The 21,163-nt window shown below is 32.4% G+C and overlaps 1 protein-coding gene and 1 long non-coding RNA gene across 2 annotated transcripts; both read right to left on the bottom strand.

The window, feature by feature from the left end:
* Positions 1–7,163: 7,163 nt before the first annotated feature.
* LOC148281906 (uncharacterized) lies at positions 7,164–13,051 on the bottom strand. Its single transcript, XR_015822238.1, has 2 exons — positions 12,782–13,051; positions 7,164–8,865 (listed from the first exon to the last, which is right to left on the bottom strand). It is a non-coding gene; the product is annotated as an uncharacterized LOC148281906 (long non-coding RNA).
* A 5,721-nt stretch (positions 13,052–18,772) lies between these two features.
* On the bottom strand, positions 18,773–20,115 carry LOC148281905 (uncharacterized). The gene has a single exon (XM_088225926.1). The coding sequence runs from the start codon at positions 20,113–20,115 to the stop codon at positions 18,826–18,828; it is 1,290 nt and encodes a 429-aa protein (XP_088082052.1). The 3' UTR covers positions 18,773–18,825.
* Positions 20,116–21,163: the final 1,048 nt, after the last annotated feature.

Genomic DNA, 21,163 nt, shown 5'->3' with positions numbered 1-21,163 from the left:
GACAAATTTACGGAATAAATCTAAAATTTATTTGTACCGTCGCGTCCATAGAATTATAATAGTCCAGAGACCGTGTATGCGCATCAAACTAAAGCCGACTAAACTACTCATAAATGAGTAGTCTTACGTTTTGGCCATTAGTTACTCTGAAGACGTCGCTTAGTACGCAACTGCCGATTTAAATTCAATTAATATTGAAATATTGAAATACAAAAAACTAATAATATAACATTCCAAAATTTTTCACACCTGCTATCAATATTCCCCATAATTAGGAAAACCTTACCCCCTCTACCACACTTTGCCTTGCCCCTTTCACCCGACCGTATCAGTACCCAAGTACTAATCTGAGTATATATTTAAGTTTAGTTTATATTTACACAAGATGATGGGTAATTCTTCTGAATGAAACCTGAAACTAGTTGTGTTATAATATATTAAACTCTTATGTGGTAAAAATTACACGGTGTTTAATTTTAAATAAATTCATTAAAGAATATTGACAAAAATATGATGATTTATTACCCTTGTCATTCATATCCCTGAACGGGCACTAATTGACTAATTTATTCATAAATTTACTTATCCCAATTATTGACTAATTTCTTGCAAAATAATGAAGGCGACTTAATAAATTAAAAGTTAATATGAAGAAATTTTTTGAACTAAAAACAACATTAAATTTTAATTAGTATGAATGTATTATTGTTTTATGTTTATTCTTTATATATCCTATGTTTTTATTTTTCTTTTCATGTGCTCGTATTAAAATTATATAAACTCTTAAAAATAAATAACTAAAACTCACTCTCCAAGCACAAGAGTTAGTCTCTTTTTTTGGAGAGTTACAGTGATAAAATTTACTAGATGTGTAAAAGTAGTTATGTTTAGAATTTTACAAAAACTTGTACTTTTTATGAAATTTATGAATAAAAAACAATTAAAAAATTATTATTGGCAAATCTGTTGTAATTTTTTTGTAGTCTCCTATTGTTCTCTTCATTTGGAAAAAAACGGACACAACTTATGTTACTCGTAATACCCAAGACATTCGTTTATTGCGTTTCGAGCGTTTGAAAACAAACTTGAAGATGACGTATTTTATACTGACTCCTCTAAATCCTTTGACAAAGTCGATCTTAAAACTCTCTAAACATTAGTTATGGCCTATATTTATGTTATTCATATAAATTGCGTCTAGTCTGTTCAGCATAAATTTGTAAGAAAAATTGCTTACAAAGTAGGAATCACAAGAGACAACTATAACTGTCACTATATCCGCACAGAGTTTAATTTAACGCAGATTTAATCTGCACATTTTATGCATTTTAAATACATTATGTTTTATTTGGTGTCCCGACTATTCTCCCACGAATACCTTTTAACGTTTCTTCACGTTGTATGGAAATAATTAAAATCTGTTCCTCGGTCGTCATAAGACTGAATAAATACTCCAATTGCAGCGCATCTTGTTCATTTTTGTTACAAAAAATATATGGTAATCAATCTAACGCTGCAGGAGCCAATCTAGGACATATGGAACACTGCAGTATAGAACCACCGTTTAAATCAATATTGCTCGTCCACCCTGTCAATAATCGAACCCTGAACTTTAAGAATGGTCAGCGAATGAGACAACTACTATACAACGAAGCGGACTTCTCCACTCGATTAAATTTTTTGGGGTTTTGACCTGAGAGTAGCCATTGAGTCGAAAGCACTCGTCCAGGATTCAGGTTCTATTTCAAACTCAGAACTTGATTTCAGTCTCCCGGATACAGAAAGTGACCAAGGAAGTATAATTTTTGACTTGTCTATTTATGGAACTGAGCCATGGATAATTTTTGGCATGGATATTTGGCGCATTGGCATCGAGGCCGAGCTTTAGGTCCATGAATGAAGAAGTTTAATAGTTTTTTATAGATTTTATTTGTCGATAAACTATTAAAAAAGGCAAATTGAAAAAAAAAAAATTATGTATTGTATTATTAGCGCTATATTTTTTTTTAATTTTGTGATTTTGAAATTATTCCGCCTGTGACGTCAAAAGTTCTCTCGGTGAGTTCCGCTGATTGGCGGGTTGGCTTTCTGCATAGATTTTTACTCTGTTTAAAGTAGTTCATTATAATGATTTTTCTCATACTTTTTCGAAAAAAATCTCTAATCTCTAAATGCTCTAATTTTTACCGCGCTTAAGAAAAGATTTTAATATGCAATTTCCCGTAGGAATGAACTTCCTCACTATGCATAAAGCTATCTTTCTATGCAAATTATTTATATATTTTTTTGTTTTAATATTTTAACTATTCCTTACATCGGGTTATTATACGTCTTAATAAAATTAAACTTGAATCAATTTTACACCCTGAAATTGATTGGCGATAAGACCACCTAGTGGAATATTGGTGAGATCTCGGGTCGAATTCCTGGCAAGGTCGACATTAAATACTTTTGAAAGTTGTTTCGTCGTTTGAGTGTTCCCAGGTTCGGTTCCTGGCAGGATCGACGTGCTTCGTGTATTTTTTGGAAGGCTTTATTCAGAAAAAAACAAATAATTACACGATTTTCAAAAATAAAAAAATATGATGGGAGTTTTAACAAAGACAGAATGATGAATGTTATTTTTATTCTTAACGGGGGGGGGTCAGTGCTATACAAGATCCCGACGTCACTGCGACCTGTGAAGATCTATTGTGACGGCTCTCCTTGAATAGTTCTCGCCCCCACTTAGATAAAAGTGTTTTCTACGGCCGCGAGAGCGGTTCAGAATACCACCGCAGGTCTATAAAGAGCCTTGCTACTGTGTGGAAGGCGAGAGTTCTCATTTTATTAAATCTCCCCCTCCATGCCCAGATCCGTAAAGTATCGGATCTGGGCTTGGAGATGGATGATGAATGTTACAAAACGTTGCACTTAAACCAGCCAGTGACAGGTCATAAGCCCTGTAAGTACCTAGACTTCCATATTCCATTCTCTAACATATTCTCCATCTGTGATGTAATATATTAATCTGTAATTATAATGCTAATGTCCAAATTACCGTAATGTCTGATGTACGCCATAGTCCCGCGTCTTGCGCACGTGGCATGTGACAGTTTTTTAAGTGTTTTAATTTTAGCTTCTGACATATAGTACACAACATCTTCATATATCCACAAACTCCGCTAACTCCGTGTGTTACGCGTGGGATTAGATTTGGATATTATGACTGAAGCATCGTTTGATATTTCAACTTCTGTAAGTATCTAACGCTCGACATATTGCTGTATAGAGGTATGCGACAGATAACCGATGTTGCCGACATGTCAAATCACTTTTCGCCAAATTCCACGACGCAAAGTTAACCTCTCACATCTAATCCTTCGTGTACTAACTAAACTGCACAATTTGTAGAAATAGAAATTAGTGTATCAAAGTGACATATCATACTTAGATGTCTGGAAAAAATTGTAATTTTAGCATTTTGTGTAAATGCTCTGAAGAGAAAAATAAATCCTGGCGAAACAAATGTTCAATGCATCTATTGACACTAAAATTTGGCTTGAAAACTAAAATTCAAATTTATCATAATCCACCAAACTTTAAAATTGTTCTCCTTCAAAATCTCGGCGTTATCGCCCACTTTGACAATGACTGGCATAGAAGAATGGATTTCTAGCAACTTAAACATTATCTGAATATTAAATTATCTTAATATGAATAATGTCAACAATATTTTGAGTTTGTCAAAACTTTTTGTAGACAAGAACTGGATTCAACTCCCTGGGGAGCTGTTTATATTAACATATTACAAAAGAGATGAAGAACATTTAAGAGAAGGTAACATGGAAAAATTTGGACAAACTCAAAATATTGTTGATAAATTACCTGGTCCATGAAGAAGTATAGAAATTGAAAAAATAATATTTTCAGGCGTTGCCTAGTCTAGTATGCAGGTGAAATAATTCAATTAGATGAATCTCACTCGCATAAATAAAGGTTTCAGCTCTTTAACTTCACAAACATCAACAAATGAAAGAATTGAAGGAATATAGATGTTCAAATATAGGCAGAATGGTGAATGTTATACAGTGTGTAAAGTGGCCACTTAAACCAGCCATTGACAGGTCATAAGCCCCGTAGATGCCTAGACTTCCATATTACCTTCTCTTAAATGTTCTTCATCTGTTTTGTAATATGTTAATATTAATAATGTTAATATTATGAACCGCCTTGAAGCATTTGAAATGTGGATTCACCGTAGAATGTCAAGAGTATCTTGGACCGATATGATAACCAACAATGAAGAATTACGTAGAGCTAATACGAATTTTTACGTCATGAAATTCTAATACGCCATGTGTTGAGAGGTGAAGGGGTTAAAAATTATGTGGACGTAGGGGGGTCGGAAGAAAACAACTTTACTGGCTTCGAAACATCCGTGCATGGACCAAGATTAGAACTGTGGAGGAGCTGTTTCGCTCTGCTCAGGATATGAAAGTTTTCACCCGAGTAGTTGTCAGCGCCGGGGGGACCGTGCGAAGAAGAAAAATACATTTTATAAAATATACATTGAACAAATTAGGTAGTAAGTTTGTCAAGTGTCCATAATAAAAAGTGAACAAAACAAAACTACCTAAATAAATCGCCGTTTATAGAATGTATTTACTTGGTATAGTCAAATATTAAATGTTGGATACGTACATACATCATACCAAATACTACCCACCTTCCTTGTTGCAACTTGTCGATTGGTCCCGGAAACACATCGGCTGATGCATACCTACCACAAGCAGGATATTCCCATATTGCAGTCTTCAGTATAGTGTTACAGGTATTATTAAATTATAACATCTACCTAATGATGTACTTTCCTCCTAGTACAATAGTACGAGTAATCCGATCTTTCCGCACTTGTGCACGAGCTTTCTTTGTTCAACAATCTGTCGGTGTATATAGTACTGTCGATGGAGCACACAAGACTTGTGTGCACTTAAAGCTTCCTGAGGTGGTATTCCGAACGCAAAAGCGCGCGTAGAAAACGCATTTTTACGTACTAAATACACGCTAACAGAGCGATCTCTTCGCGCGCAATTCCGTTCAGAATACTAGCCCTGGATTGAAAAGTACAAAATAATATATTGTATATAATATATATTATTATAATATAATATAATATAATATAATATGGTAAAGCACGTTACTCAGACAATGCGAGAAGCATTTATCAATCATATTATCATATTTAAGATTTCAAGAGGAGGTTTGGCAATTGTTGCCTTAAATAATCATTGTGTATAAATAACTTTTGATTTAATTTTGTTTTTGTTTTTAATTTTCTTCCTTTGTTAATTTGTGCTTTATAAAATTTTAAGCTTACTTTTTAATTCCTTATGATTCTTGTACCTCATATTGTTCCATTTTGTTTTTTATGTGTCTATGTAAGAGTTACTGGCGAATAGTTATTGTACAAAAATGAATAAATAAAATCAAGCATGAGCTTCTATTCCCATTAGACTAACTTTAATGACGGTCATACAATATTTTGAATAAGTACGTTTAAATTCTTGTCATCTCTCAGAATATAAAGCCAATTTTTTAAGGACATTAAAATTTAACATTGGATGTAGTTATAATTTTGTAAAAACCTTTACTTTCTGTACGTGTTTCCATCTAAAAAAAGTTTTTTGCCTGTGTTGAATAATAATTCAAAAAGATCAGAAAATATTTTTACCCTCCTATGGAAAGAATTGTAAGAATCAAAACGAATTTTAAGGTTAACTTAATTAACTGTAATAATTTTACAGCAATTTACAATTAACTGTATGAAAACTGGGCACAAAATATTTCTCGTATTACGGTAAATTTCTTTAAGAGGGATCGTGTAACAATTATAATAAATACACTTTATTTTAGAAAAAGTCATTATTATTCAATAATAATAAATCAAAGATACAGGTCATTCAATGTCATAATTTATTTAGTCACTTAATTACAGTCAAAATTATTAAGTAATAAAAGTTAATATTAATGAAATGAAAGAATAATTTTGAAATCTAATAAGAATACCGCAAATTGAAGAATTGTTTTCAAGACACACCTAGGAATATAATATACATGTATATTTACGTTCCATCAAAACTAGTAAAAATTAGTAATTTTCTTCTTCCGGTATTATGTCAGATCGTCGGCGATAAGATGTTTTCAGATCATCTAGATTCATTAATACGTTTTGTTCCTTTGTGTTAAAATTGTTTAAGAAATTAAATTTCCTACTTTTTCTTACCTTAACATTTTTAGGCGATCTTTTCCCCAGGTTTGTTTTGTATTCGGTAAACAATTCTGTATCATCCGATTTCGATGAAGCGATGTCTGGATCTTCAGTTTCAACATGTGTTATATTATCATTAGATGATCCGTTAAGGTTCAATTTTGAAGAACTAAAATAATCGACAAATGGCGGGTTTGTTGAAAAATACAAAAATTGTTTTGTAGTCGTTTCGGTATTTTCCGATATTTTTTGTTCAGATTCTTGCAGGTTTGATTCTGGATTCGATGTTTGATTTTCAACTAATAACGTATTATATTTGTTAATAATAACATCTTCAAATATATTGACATCATTAGACTCTTTTTGTTTTAATTTGAAATTATTACGTATAGTTGAGGTCTCAAGAGACGTTTTCAATTTTTTTGAATTTATCATTAAACCTCTTAAGACTTCATCAGAATTTATTTTATCTTTAAAATTATCCGTTTGTACATTATTCGTATCGTTATCCAAAATATTATGAATGTCAACATTAGTTTTACTGATTAACTCGACTTCGGTAGTATTTCTCAAACTTTCTTCATTTAAATCGAGGTTATCCGATTCTGTAAATTTATCTGTTACAAAAATACTCTTTTCGTAATTATTTGTTTTTTCGTTAGAAATATTAGTTATTACTTGAAGTGTTATAGGATCCAATGTTGATTTTGTTTCAACCGAATTTTCTGGAATAACATGAAATATTTTACCTCTCATAGCATTGTATACCTCTGTTGACCAGTTTTTGACATTTTCTTTATTATTTTCTTCTTCGTTGCTCTCTGACTCGACGTAAAAAGGCGTCACGGATAAAATTTCATCGCGAAATCTGCCAGTTTTTTCTGTTGTGAACTCGAAATCATATGGATCTGAATTTTCTTTTTTCATTGTGTAGTTGTAAGTAGTAATTTCTGTTTCATATGGATCTGTGAATGATGTTTTTTCATGCGTATCTATTGTACTTGTAACACGTTCCAGTAGAGGTATATAACTCATTTCATTCATTGTTGATGATGTTTCTTTTTTATCATTATGTTTACTTGGAATTTGAGTAGTAAATTCGGGATGAGTATTAATGAGATCGTCGTCTTTAGTAGTTAGAATTTTGATCATATCAATGGAATCGTCCAATAGTTCAGAATAAGTTGATATTTTGTCATCATTCTGACTTGATATTTTGTCATCATTCTGATTGAGAGGGATATTTTTTTCCAAATTGAATTTTCTTGTTTCATAGTCATCGTCATTATTCAGTTTATCAACAGTCAGATTGAATTCACCGCTCGTTTCTTTCTGTTTGTGCTCAAAATTAACATTTTCCTTCATAGAGTTGATATAAGTTACGAGAGGATCAAAGGGTCCTGTAGAAGTTACCGATAACATATTAGTTTGATTGTCATTTAAATAAATCGTGTCGTGTGAATCATCATATACGGATTCCAGTTTGTCGTTTGGTAAAATTATTTGTTTCTCGTCTGTTTCTGGTATATTTTTATAATCCTTATTCTTAGCGAAGCTAAACTTTGGATGATTCGCTTTAGTTACGTCTTCCTCTTTATAAAATGTGTCATTTTTCTGCATCCCATTATTGAGATATACACCAAAACCATGTTTTTGGCTGCTCGATTCATATATTGAATGAAAATCGATCATTTCTGCTGTTAGGTTGTGATTATGTTTATTATCTTTATCGGCTGTATTAATGTTGAAATTCGACGGTGAATTAGTCACTTTAAAAGTCTTATGAATGGTCAGTGGTCGGGAATTCTGTACAATACTAGAAATGTCATACTTCGAGGAAGCCGGTTCGTAATTAGTATCTGCTAAAATTGCGCTAAATTTTTCATACTTGTTGCGAGTATTTTCCACGGATACTGACGGCTCCGTGTTGTATGCAATAATTTCGCTAAATGCAGAACCAATATTTTCCAACGTATTCTTATTATCTTTGTTTAGATTATTAAGAAATCCAAATGAATTATCTCCCTTTAAAATAGTTTCAAAGTCGGTTTCATCAAAACTGTTTTCAGTTACTGGAGTAAATGCGGGTGGTAACTGAATTGTTGGTTGGGCGGTATTTAAATTTTCTATTTTAACATTGTTAGGAAGAGTTTTGACTGTTGAACTCTGACTTTGAACAATCGAGCTAACTAAATCAACAATATTTGAATAACTCGATGATAGTCCTCCACGAATATCAATCCATTCAACTCGTTTAGTTGTTGGTTCTGTCGATTTTTTGGGCATGAAAGTATCGAACAAAAAGGTTTCGGCTTTTTTACGATTTTCGTCTTCTATATTAGGAATCCAGTGAATGAAGTTTTCATCCCCAGCCTGAGGTTCCGTTATCAATATAATATTTTTAAACCCATTGTCTTCGGGCTCGAAGCTTTTTTGTACATATGCCATCACAACTGAAGGAATGTCGTCGTATCCGATTATAGGTATATTCGATTCAAAAGATTTAAAGTCATTCCTGCGTCTATTATAATCGATTTCTATTGATGGGATTTCATTTGAATCTTTGTATGGAGATTTCAGACTATCTTCGATCCATTGGTTTAGCGGTGAAATTTCTGGAAAAAGAACAATGGTTTCAAAATTATTGTCTTACGAGGTTTAGTTTCAGGAAGTATTTGTCTTATAGTTAAATCGAAAAATAATAAATAGTATATTTGGTTTAATTACAAATTTCAATAGGGAGAACATATTAGAAAAAGAAATTTATTTATTAAAATATTATATTAGGTAATACACAAAATGAGGATTAAAGAAAAGCTTAAAATCTAATATTGGAAAGAATAAGATATTATTTATGATGCGAATGTTAATGGATGCAGAGAACGAGGAAGACCGAAAAAAAAGACATGACCAGGTCGACAAACACTTGAAGAAGGACATTTTTAAAGAAAAAATAATTAGCATGCATACACGAGGCGATGTATGAATGCAGAAAAAGCGAAATATGTATGCGTAATGGTTTTTTTGCAGTGTTCTTGTTTAAAAATGTATGCCATTTACCATTTACCATAATCTATAATTTTATAGCAAATCATTTCATCATTATCAGCATACCTCTGTGCACAGTGGTTTAGCAATTGCGGCTTATCTATATTATTTTGGTTATATGGAAGGTAAAGCGATCAGTCTTTCACTCAAATGAAATTTTCCTGATTAGAACCACCTTTAAAATCAACATTTCACAATGTTTGATTATGTCCAAATGCTTGCAGACTGGCTGGATTTCCTCCCTAGGGAGTTGTTCATATTTAAATTTATTTCATATTTCATTGAAATAAATTTAAATATGAACAACTCCCTAGGGAGGAAATCCAGCCAGTCTGCAAGCATTTGGACATAATCAAACATTGTTGAATTACTACCTGGTAAAAGAAGAAGTATAAAAATTGGAAAATTGTTTTCAGGCGTTGCCTAGTAGGTGATTTGGTTCAGCCGGATGAATCTCACCCACGTGATAAAGGTTTCAGCTCTTTTACTTCACAAAAGTCAACAGATGGAAGAGTTTAGGAAATGTGGATGTTCAAACATGGGCAGAATGGTGAATGTTACACAGTGTGTAAAGTGGCCACTTAAACCAGCCAATGACAGGTCATAAGCCCTGTAAATGCCTAGACTTCCATATTCCCTTCTCAGAAAATTTTTCCCTCTCTGTTGAAATAAATTTAAATATCAACATTTCACGTTTATATTGCCAGTAGCTCAATCACAAATAACTATCACGTGCTTTAAAACATACTAAGCATTTGAGCGATCACAATGAATAATAATGAATATGCTTAAGTTATCGCAGTCATAAGTCAACGCGTGTGTAATCTCTAAGTAAACGCTCGTGTCGGTTTGTTTTTTTGTTTTCCTCGTAAATAAATACAGTGCACTGGCGTAAAATCGGCGTTTACTATAAAAAATAATACAAGATATTGCATTTGCAAAATAGTAGATAGTATCTAATACAAAAAAGTGAAAATTAATTTACAATTACTATGGCGGCTGCCTTTCTTGACATTTGGCTTGCCAACCGTCGGCTGAATGCAATAAATAGCATGATAAATAATAAATACATGAATAATAAACCAGTTTTGGAATATTTTCCATATTTACACCGATGAAATTGAAATATGTGATTGCGCAGCAGGATTATACGTCGCGAAACGTAAATATTTTGACATTTAATATAGGTGTTCGCGGATGTTCCATCGTGATCTCAAATACGATAAACAACCATGGTGAGAAATTGTCATCACGTCGCTTATTAGCACGTCGATAGTTATTTGTGATTGAGCTACAGGCATTTAATCCGGGACCTCAAGCGTGGTAAAAGCACGCGCCACCCTACACTACGAGGGGGACATGTTTCCACTCGATTATTTTTTTCGGGATTTTTATCAGTGAGTAGCCATCGAGTAGAAAACATCTGTCCAGGGTTCTGGATTTATTTCACACACAAATCTGTATTCTGTATTCGCCCAGGCACGGATATCAGGCCAAAATTTAAAATGCTAAAAAATCCTGAATAATTAATATTTAAAATGTTATTTCAAATTGACAAAAAAGAGTCCCTTCAGGCCTGTTCTTTTTGTAATAATAAAAAGGGTTAACAAATAAATTTAAAAAAAAAAAATTAAAAATGTACTGAGAAAATATTATTTTGACAGTGATTCTGTAGACTTAGTACATTATTAACATATTACAACAGAGATGAGGTACATTTTAGAGAAGGTAATATATGAAAATCCAGGCATCTTTAAGCCTTACGACTTGTCATTGGCTGGTTTAAGTGGCCACTTTACACACTGTGTAACATTCACCATTCTGCCTATATTTGAGCATCTATATTCCTTCAATTCATTCATTTGTTGATGTTTGTGAAGTTAAAACCTTTATTTATGCGGGTGAGATTCATCCAAATTAATTATTTCACCTACATACTAGGTAGCTCATTCCAAAGTTTAGCAGCTTGAACGGAAAAGGAATAGATGAAAAATGATGTGCTATGTCGAGGAATGGTAAGTGTTCTCTGTGTTCTGGAAAGTGGAAAATCAGTTGCAGTTTTTTTTCTCTCTATAGAATAAATAACTATTGTATATTTCAATGAAATTGCTTAGCAATAAGAATAAGTTATGTGCTCGAGTTAGGCAAAGTTTCCAAAAAAATAATACAAATCATACCTCGTTTTTTCTTCATACACTCATCTTTTTATACATACACGGCGATTATTCCGACTAAAATTTAATGTAATGTATAATTGAAACATATTGAAGTCAGATGTCAGATTTGAACTTTCGCCATCACATCAATAAAATTGTTTTCGAATGTTTGACTTTGTAACTAGTTAATAAATTAGTACATTATTTACGCACAAAATATGTTTATAGGCTGGTATTCCGAACGCGTTTACAGCGCGCTGTAATGGTTATTTCGTACGTAAAAACGCGCTATACCGCGCCATAATTTCGTTTGGAATACCAGCCCAGCACTCATTTATAAATAGTGTAGTATGCCTACATACGAAATAGAACTAATATGATATTTTTTGGTTTGTGCTTGGATAATATTTTGCTGTGATAAATTGTGATAATATTTGTATACATAATATATTATAGTTACAACATAATAATATCAGTACCTTAAATTAGATTTCGTGATTGTGTTATTTCTGAAACATCATTTGAACCAAATGAAATAATTTTGACTTTTAAAGAATTTTCAATATAAAACAATGTATTTTTAATAATAAAAGTACTGATGTTATTTACGTTAAAACAAAGTGGACTGCAGATTTTTATTTCAAATGATTTTTAGAACGAAAGTGGACTTAGCTGTTTTATTCACTTATAAAATAGGTAGTTTATTGTCATAATTTCTGCATTTTCAACTAGTAGACTCCCGTGTTTTATGTTCTAAGACACAGATATATGTATTAAAATGGTTTCCCAATATATTTTTAAAAGTTTTTTTAAGCATTTCTATTTGTCATTTCCAGCGCCATCTCGGGGATAATTGAAAATCGAAAATCAATGTAGATTTCTACTTTGAAATTACACACGAAATGCGTTTAAATTAATTTCTTACTTTCTAAAAACTAAAACTTACAAATATATTATACTAACGGGTTTATTTATTTATTTTTAATTGACGAAATTTTTTTCAAGTTAGCAAATAAATAAAAACAAATCAACGAAGCTTTGAATCAAAACAGGCGTGTTTAAGAAGTTAGTTGACTAAATGACGCGATGCCTTTTTGTATCTAAATACATGTGGTGACTTATGCCACTTTTTTCTCATTTCTAATTTCTAGGTTAACTGTAAATAACAACAAATGTAATACATACTATTTTTCCTGTTATAATTTAAAAATAATAAAGGCGTCCATAATGTTTCTCGTAACCCCGACATACCTTGCGCTTTAAATAGTAAATAATTTAGTGTATTTTAGATGTAAACAAATCTAAAAATACAAACTTGTAAACTCACCATCACTTTGTCCACTTGAAATATAAACAGCGAAGCACAACACGTACAAAAGCATCATTTTAACCTTAAACATCGCTGAATTTTTACTTCGAAACTGTTTAATCTTTTTTTATTCCATTGGCACAACACTTAATATTATAACATGGGAATATGTCTGCAAACACGAATTAAATCCCAACAATCACCAGTCACAACATGTTGCTTGTCTGCCTACTCGGATGTTCTGTTAGAATTAGAAAACCGATCGCAGATAGGTATTGTACCTAGATCGGCCTAGGCCCTGTGGCCCTGAGTAGGTAAGCTGGCAGGGTGAGTGTATTGGGAACATATCGGAATGTTATTGTTTATTTGGGCAGGTATGTACCTTCAGGTATCGTTAAATGTCTTTCTTTTTTCGAAAGCTATAGGTACACGATAAGGTCTGATAAGGGATTTAGGGACAACCGAGCAACTATACCTGAAAATAGCTGTGATTCATTTCTATCAATTTATTGTTACGTTTCGTTTTCAAATAATGTATTTTTAGCGTATATTTCGTATTTATATTTAAATGTATGTATTTATTTGATATGTATCTAAATTACAAAATATATATTTCAGGGCATTCGTATCATGAGAAAAATTAACAATCGAATTTGAATGTAAAAAATGTTAAAACAAAAACATCCAGTAATTAGACTAAAGGGAAACTATCCTTTTATAATAATAAGAACAATATTTGGCTGATTTATAGAGCGTAATTTTTGTGAAAAATCACCTCAAGGGCGCTTTACAAATGTATTCCTAAACCATTCTAACTCTTATTCTTATTCTTAGTGGTGGGGGTCAGTGCTATGCAAGCTCCTGACGTCACTGCGACCTGTGAAGATCTATTGTGACGGGTCCCCGTGAATAGTTCTCGCCCTCCAAGCTCAGGGGTGATATTCCAAATGCTCTGTAACATAAAAGTATTTTCTACGGCCGCGAGAGAGGTTCAGAATACCACTGCAGGTCTGTAAAGAGCCTGGCTACTGTGTGGAAGGCGAGAGTTCTCATTTTGCTAAATCTCTCCCTCCAAGCCCAGATCCGTAAAGAATTCATTAATTTCATTCTAACTCTGAACTTTCTTTCAGTAACGTGAAAGATTTCTATATTCTAAGAGATGCGGTTGAGTAAAGACATTGCTCTTCCCACTGGCATTACCATTGTCTAAAGCAGTTATTAAGAACACACAGAAAAATATTCTCCATTACACCTAAGTTGATCGCTATATTCACAGTATACCACGTACCAAACGAAAAAATAAATAAGCAAATATGCATTTCTTGTTTTCTCCAAGCTACTGTCTACTGTGGCCACGCATTCCGAGTATGAAGTCTGACGGGTACAACCACTGATGGTATTCGTACTTAGTTCAGAAATTTCTTCTAAACCATCTCCAGCTTAACATAATACTTCAACTCGGTTTATCTGCTTTAAATGACTAATCTTAATATTACTTCTTTGACTGATAATATAACTATAGAAATATATTACACCAAGTGTAGATATGTCCGCCTCGTCGTGTGCTGGTTGGCGCGCTTTCCTTCCATGCTCGAGGTCCTAAGTTCGACATGTATTATAGTACCTACTGGTATATGGCACAGGACCTAGGGTGAATATAATGTAATTTGCTAAAAATGGATTAAAATAATTATTTATGAATACATAGTACCTACATTCCGACACCCATCCACACCCAATGATGTATAAGGCACTGCGCTCGATTGTTGTGTCTATTTTAAAAGCTTTTCAACGCAGCTAAAAGTAGAAAGTCATAAGACACATACCATAATACTGATACACGTTGTTTACACTGCAATATTTTATTTTCTGGAATGGCACCACTAGCTCAATCACAAATAACTATCGACACCCTAATAAAAATAAATTTCTCGCCGAGCTTGTTTATCGTATTCGCGATCACAATGGAACATCCGTGAACACCTAATGTTAAATGTCAAAATATTTACGTTTCACGACGTATAATCCTGCTGCGCAATCACATATTTCAATTTCACCGGCGTAAAAATGGAAAATATTCCAAAACTGCTATTATTATTTATTAATTTATTATTTATCATGCTATTTATTGAATTTAGCCGGCGCGGCGATTGGCAAGCCAAATGTCAAGAAAAGCAGTCGCCATAGTAATTGTGATTTAATTTTCACTTTTTTGTATTAGATACTCCTTACTATTTTGCAAATGCAATATATTGTATTATTTTTTATAGTAAACGCCGATTTTTCGCTAGTGAACTGTATTTATTTACTAGGAAAACAAAAAACAAACTGACTCGAGCGTTGACTTAGAGATAACACACGCGTTGACTTATGACTACGATAACTTAAGCATGTTCATTATTGTTCATTGTGATCGCTCAAATGCTTAGCACGTTATTAGTAAGTCAAGTATTTATGATGGAGCTACAGAAGCGTATGTAAGATCACGTTATCCTCGTGTAACGGATGCTTGAGATACGCAGCATTTGGTTTACCAATACAGTGCCCTATGCACTGGGTGGTGATATGGGAATAGTTATGATAATTTTAATGAAATTATAACGTACCTACTTCCTTGGCATTGACTTTTTTTGTCAAACTATGTCAACATGTTTTCAATAAATAACCAGTAAACATACAAAATGTGTGTAATTCAATAAATATTCATCACTATCGTCATTCTCTTCTGTGTACCTAATGGTACATAAGGCACTTTAGTGGTATCCCTATTGCAGCAAAAGTGAGCAAATAATTAATAAATGCAATGCGATGGTGTAAAAATCAGGTAAACCAGATTGTAGTCCCTTGGTAGGGTTGCGATCTCAAGGATAAAAGTTCCGAGGCTCGAACCCCGCTCCGCACACAACTTAATTCACATTTTTATGGCAAAAGTTGATTATAACTTTTAGGAAATTGAAAAAATCAGGTATATTCGTATATTATAAAAACTTTTTTTTTGGAGTAGATATTCTTGAAAATTGGTTGCGGGTTCGATTCTAGGTGAGACAACAATAATGAAGGGAATTTTCTCAAGTCTGTAAATAATATAAAAATAATGAAACGCGAAATTTAACATAGGTAATCTAAAACATTTCTTAATGTAATAATAATAATATATTAATTTATATTCTATTGTTTAACGTAAAATACCAAAAAACATAACAGGGAAATATCACTTTTTTTACATTTTTAAAGTAATAAAGGTCTATGAAATACTTTTCAGTAAACATATATTTTATTTGCAAATTATTAGTAGCATAAAAAATACTTTTAAATTTGTAATTTTGAAATCCCACAAAAACGGTCATTTCATTGGCCACGCCCCTAATACATCATGATTCATGTTTATTTGTTCCTTGCCATTGAAATTTGTTTAGAACAATATCACGAATCTTGACGTCACAACAATCGAGGCCAAACATATTTTACGTATTTTTATTGAATTTATTTTTTACATTTATGTAGGAAAACATTTCTCCAAAATATATATTTTTTTTTTTGTAAATCCTTTTCACAAATCTTTATCGGTATTCGTAGTTCGTGATATTTTCCTATTCTATTGAGAAACAGTTCATTGTTTCTATAGAAATAAGATTTTGGGTGGAATGTACAAGTTTGGGTAGAAATAAATAGGATTAAAGCTTATTATTTAAGAAAACTTTTATATCAAAGTGTTTTAAACCATTACGTAGGTATGATAGGTTGATTAATTATTTAAATGTTGGGTCTAATTTTTAGTGATGAAGTGGTACAGTCTGAAAAGTAGTGGAACTAGGGTATCGATAACTATGTAGTTCATAAATTTATTTAAAAAACACATTGTTTTAAAAATAATAACTTATAAAAATAAATTGCCTACCCAAGAGGCAGTATTATAGACTATAAACGTAATTTTTCAACAGAAATTTCAACATGTCTTAAAACTATTGAAGGATGTGAAATCGGAATTCTGGACATTTGTTTTAAATCACATAACCTATTACCTATTACTGAGTAACATTCATCATCCTGTTCATGATGGTTATCACTATAGGTCCTTAAAATGTAACATGATTAGAATGACAGTTGTCAGAAAAAGTGCCGACATAACTTTGTAGTAACGTCAAAAGAGTTATTTATATTGACACACGAAAAATCATTTGTATCTGGCGTGTTAATTTATTTTTTTAATACAATGCGTGAAACATAAATCAACATTAATATATAAAATCAGCTTTAAAACTAAAAAAACTAAAATAAACCTAACTATTAACGACGTTCTTACATGGTTACATCATTTTGCAAAAACGTTAGAGATGGACAAATTGATCAAAGTAAATTAATCGAATAAAAAAATTATTCGTTTGATGTTGTGCATGAAAAAAGTATAAATGTCTCATTTTTTTGGTGAACAATTATGTTAACACACTAATTAGCTTGTTTTTTCGTTTTTTACAGAGTTTCATGATTGCATGAAATAACTGATAAAATCGATTTGATCAGTGATCAGTAATTTCCCTCCACTAATGAAATTAGTTTTACAGCTGTCATTCTAATCAAGCTATATTTTAAGGACTATAGAGCTCTTACAGGGCACTGCAGATTAAATAAACAATTTACTGGAATAAACGTTTCTGAAGCTATAGATGTAGGCTCTGCAGTGCAGACGAGGAAACACTTTTACACGTTATATTTGGAATGCGAATTGTTTTTCTTCTGTTGTTTGAGTGCATTTTGTATTGGGAGAATTCTTCAAATGTTTACTAATGAAATAGAATAATGTATTTGGGTTTTGTGTCGTTGTTTGTACTGTTTGTATAACTACATTCTTTTTCTATTAATTAATAAATAAATAATATTGAAGCGGGTTCTGGAGCGTATGGTCGTGATCTCAATTTGGAACTAACACTGTCCTTCTTCACTGTCATGCAGGGAAAATAGAATAAGCTGATTGTACTGGTCATGTGTTGCTCAAAAATTTTCAAGACTGCAGGGGGGGGGGGGTACGATAAAAGCTTTTAATGTTTCTATGTTTTGTTAATTTAGAGGTTTGATTGCAATGCAATATAAAATTTTCGTTCAATTAGTTTAAAAAAACACAAGTCTTTCTAAACAGTTTGGGAAAGGGATAGATGCTTTCATTGTATACACATTACTCACTAGTTAAACCCGAGGATGTTAAAGAGCTCGCTCCCTACCTAATAGCCCAATACTTTATTGGTCTAGGCTTGGAGGGGGAGATTTATCAAAATGAGAACTCTCGGTCTCCACACAGAGCCAGGCTCTTTAAAGACCCGGGATTGAAGGGCAATACACGTCACAATAGATCTCCACAGGTCATCGTGACGTCAGAAGCTTGTATAGGCCTGATTTCAATTTTAAAGAATAGCAATTTAAATCGGTTCATGATTGCACTATTATTTCTTCAAAAAAATAAAATTATACATCTTTTGTGCATTAAATATTAAATAAAATAATAAAACGTGTTATGGACTGTTATACCAATACCTAAAATTTCAGTTAACGTGAAAAAAAAATATATGCACATGAGTATGTAAAAAAATCATATGAAAAGGTTATGATTTTTGTATTATTCATTAAATAAAAACTGCATTTATGTATCTATCTATTTTAAACTTAGACGTAAGTCAACAATGTTTTGAGTATGTCCAAATGTTTGTTGAAAGGTTGAATTTCCTCCCTAGGGAGTTATTTAGATCTGAATTTATTGCAACATAGAGGGAAATCGTTTTGAGAAGGAAAAATGAAAGACTAGGCTCTTTTACACAGATGGAAGAGTTGTGGAAATGTGGATGTTTAAACAGCGCAGTGTGTAAAGTAGGCATTTAAACTAGACAATGATAGGCCATAAGCCCTGTAAATGCCTAGACTTCCACATTCCCTTCTCAAAAATGTTTTACCTCTCTGTTCCAACAAATTCAGATGCAAATATTGAGTTCACAATTCAAACTTAAATTAAATACGTTTAACTGTGAAATCTGAATACAATGCATTTTTGTACCAAACATATGATGTATTGTAATTTATTTTGTAAATTTGGTTTTTAAATTTCCCAATGGAACAAATCCGCTATCTTCTATTTTTCTACTATATTTTGGTTGATAATTGCTACTCCCATCGGGGCTTTCTGATTCGTAATACGATAAACTAGGATGGAAATGGTCTTCACTTTGACCGATATACTGCTCCTCTCTCACAAACTGAAACGGAACCTCACTCTCAGGGTGCGGAAGGTAATTATCATAATTGTCTTCATAATATTCTTGCTGTTTTAGAAAGTGATCGTGATTCAGGGGACTTTCTGTTATGCTAATATGCTCGTAATCTGACGAATTCGAGTAACTATGGTAGTATGGGTAGGGGTAAAATGTTGCGTGAGTAATTGTAGAGCTCGGTGCTACTGCGTTATCCATTGTAGAATTAGGCTTGGTTGCATGGTCTATTGTAGAATTTGGTTTGGTTGCATAGTCCATTGTAGAATTTGGTTTGGTTGCAGAGTCTATTGTGGAATTTGGTTTGGTTGCATGGTCTATCGTAGCATTTGGTTTGACTGCGTGTTCCATAGTTATGTTTCGCTGGGCTGCATTTTCCAAAGTAATATTCTTATCTCTTGCGGATGATATAGTACTTGCGTTTAAACTTGATGTTTTATTTTGATTCATGTTATCATTTAGTCTGATAGCTAATTTGCTTAATCCTGAATTGGAAATAGTTTTGTTGGCGGTTATCAGTTCGACTTCAGTGAACTCTTTTACGTCTTGAGAATGTTTACTTTCGAGAGAGGTTAATTCATTGTTGATTAAAGTGTTATCGCATGCATTAAGTTTTTCACAAGGCTGTTTGGTGTTTTCTTCTATCACTTTGAAATTAACGATTTTGAATAGTTTTTCCATTGGTTTTATGATTGATTCAAGGGTTGTATCATTATTTGTGGTTGTATCAGTATTTTTATTTACTACGCTATAATCCTGAGGAAAATCAGCAGATGTCTGTAATAATGGCAATTGTAAATTTGGAGGAAATATGTTTTCTAGCTGATAAGAATCGGAATATGCTACCGGATTGTATAAATTAGAAACGCCGTTTGGTTTTTGTAGATTCGATAAAAGAAGGGCTAAATCAAAGAGATTTGTAAATTGGTTAAGGTTAGATTTGTCCCGTAGGTCAGAACTATAGCTCGTGGGTCCCATGAGCTGAGCCAAACGGAAACCTGTGAGAAAACCAAGAATCCCGTGAAGGGTTCTCTGTTGTCTTCGTCTCGATGTAACTGACGATTCGTTCGACAGGCGATTGTCTATCTTCACAAGATCCATTTCAGTTTCTGTAAAAAATCGGCGTTCTGATTAGATGTTTGTACCCATTTAAAAAAAAATGGTATCTGTATATTTTAAAACATAATTTATTTACAATATTTCGAGTTTTTCCAAATGTTTGTTGACAAAATACTGGATTTCATCCGATGAACAAATTACAACAGGGATGGAGAACATTTTAGAGAAGGGAATATGGAGGTTTAGGCAGCTACAAGGGCTTATAACCTGTTAAAGTGGCTACTTTTCACATTGTGTAACATTCACCATTTTGCCTAAGTTTGAACATTCATATTTTTTAAATTCTCCTATATGTTTTAGTGAAGTTAAAGAGCTGAAACCTTTATTTTTGTAAAGAGGTCATAAGCTCTGAAAATGCCTAGACTTCCATATTATCTTCTTTAAAATGTTTTCCATGCCTGTCATTATTTATTTTTTTATTCCATGGCTAATGCATTTAACAAAAGAAAAAAATTACAACAAACAAAATACTGCAAATGAACAAAGTGTAATAAAAAAATATCCCAAAACAGTGGCAAATATGTGAGGGTATTAAAAGCAAAGTTAGAAGTCTACGCCAAAAACAGAAAATTAGTTATTGATGCCAAAATAAACTCTACACAAAAACCTACCTACCTGAATAATAGCGCTATTCAAAACCGTCTCTAAATCTGGCAAAAACACATTTCAATTATACTACTTGACACCGCAAACCAGAATAATTATAAATCTTACAATTCTTTTTTCAAAGTTTTTCGCAATTATATCAGTAACTCTTTCAATGGCGATTTCTAAGTTTGCTTATAATACCCTCATGTTTCTAATATCTACTTACAAACGGACGTAACTAATAATACAACATCCACTAAAACAGGTAAGTAAATATTTAAAATATGAGGATGTATTTCACTGAATGTGGAATAGTTTTCGTTTTAAAAGCATACAATCAACAATGATTAAATTACAAAATTATGGTACATTCTTAAATGTGCGCGTGCGTATATAAATATATGATATGTAAGAGGGAGTGATTATATTATGGATTTGTATC

Source organism: Micrasema longulum, unplaced genomic scaffold (assembly GCF_059751315.1).
Source record: "Micrasema longulum isolate JH-2025_06_02 unplaced genomic scaffold, ASM5975131v1 h1tg000401l, whole genome shotgun sequence".
Lineage (NCBI taxonomy): Eukaryota > Metazoa > Arthropoda > Insecta > Trichoptera > Brachycentridae > Micrasema > Micrasema longulum.
The sequence above is the reverse complement of the archived record's forward strand: the minus strand, read 5'-3'. Positions and strand labels throughout refer to the sequence as shown.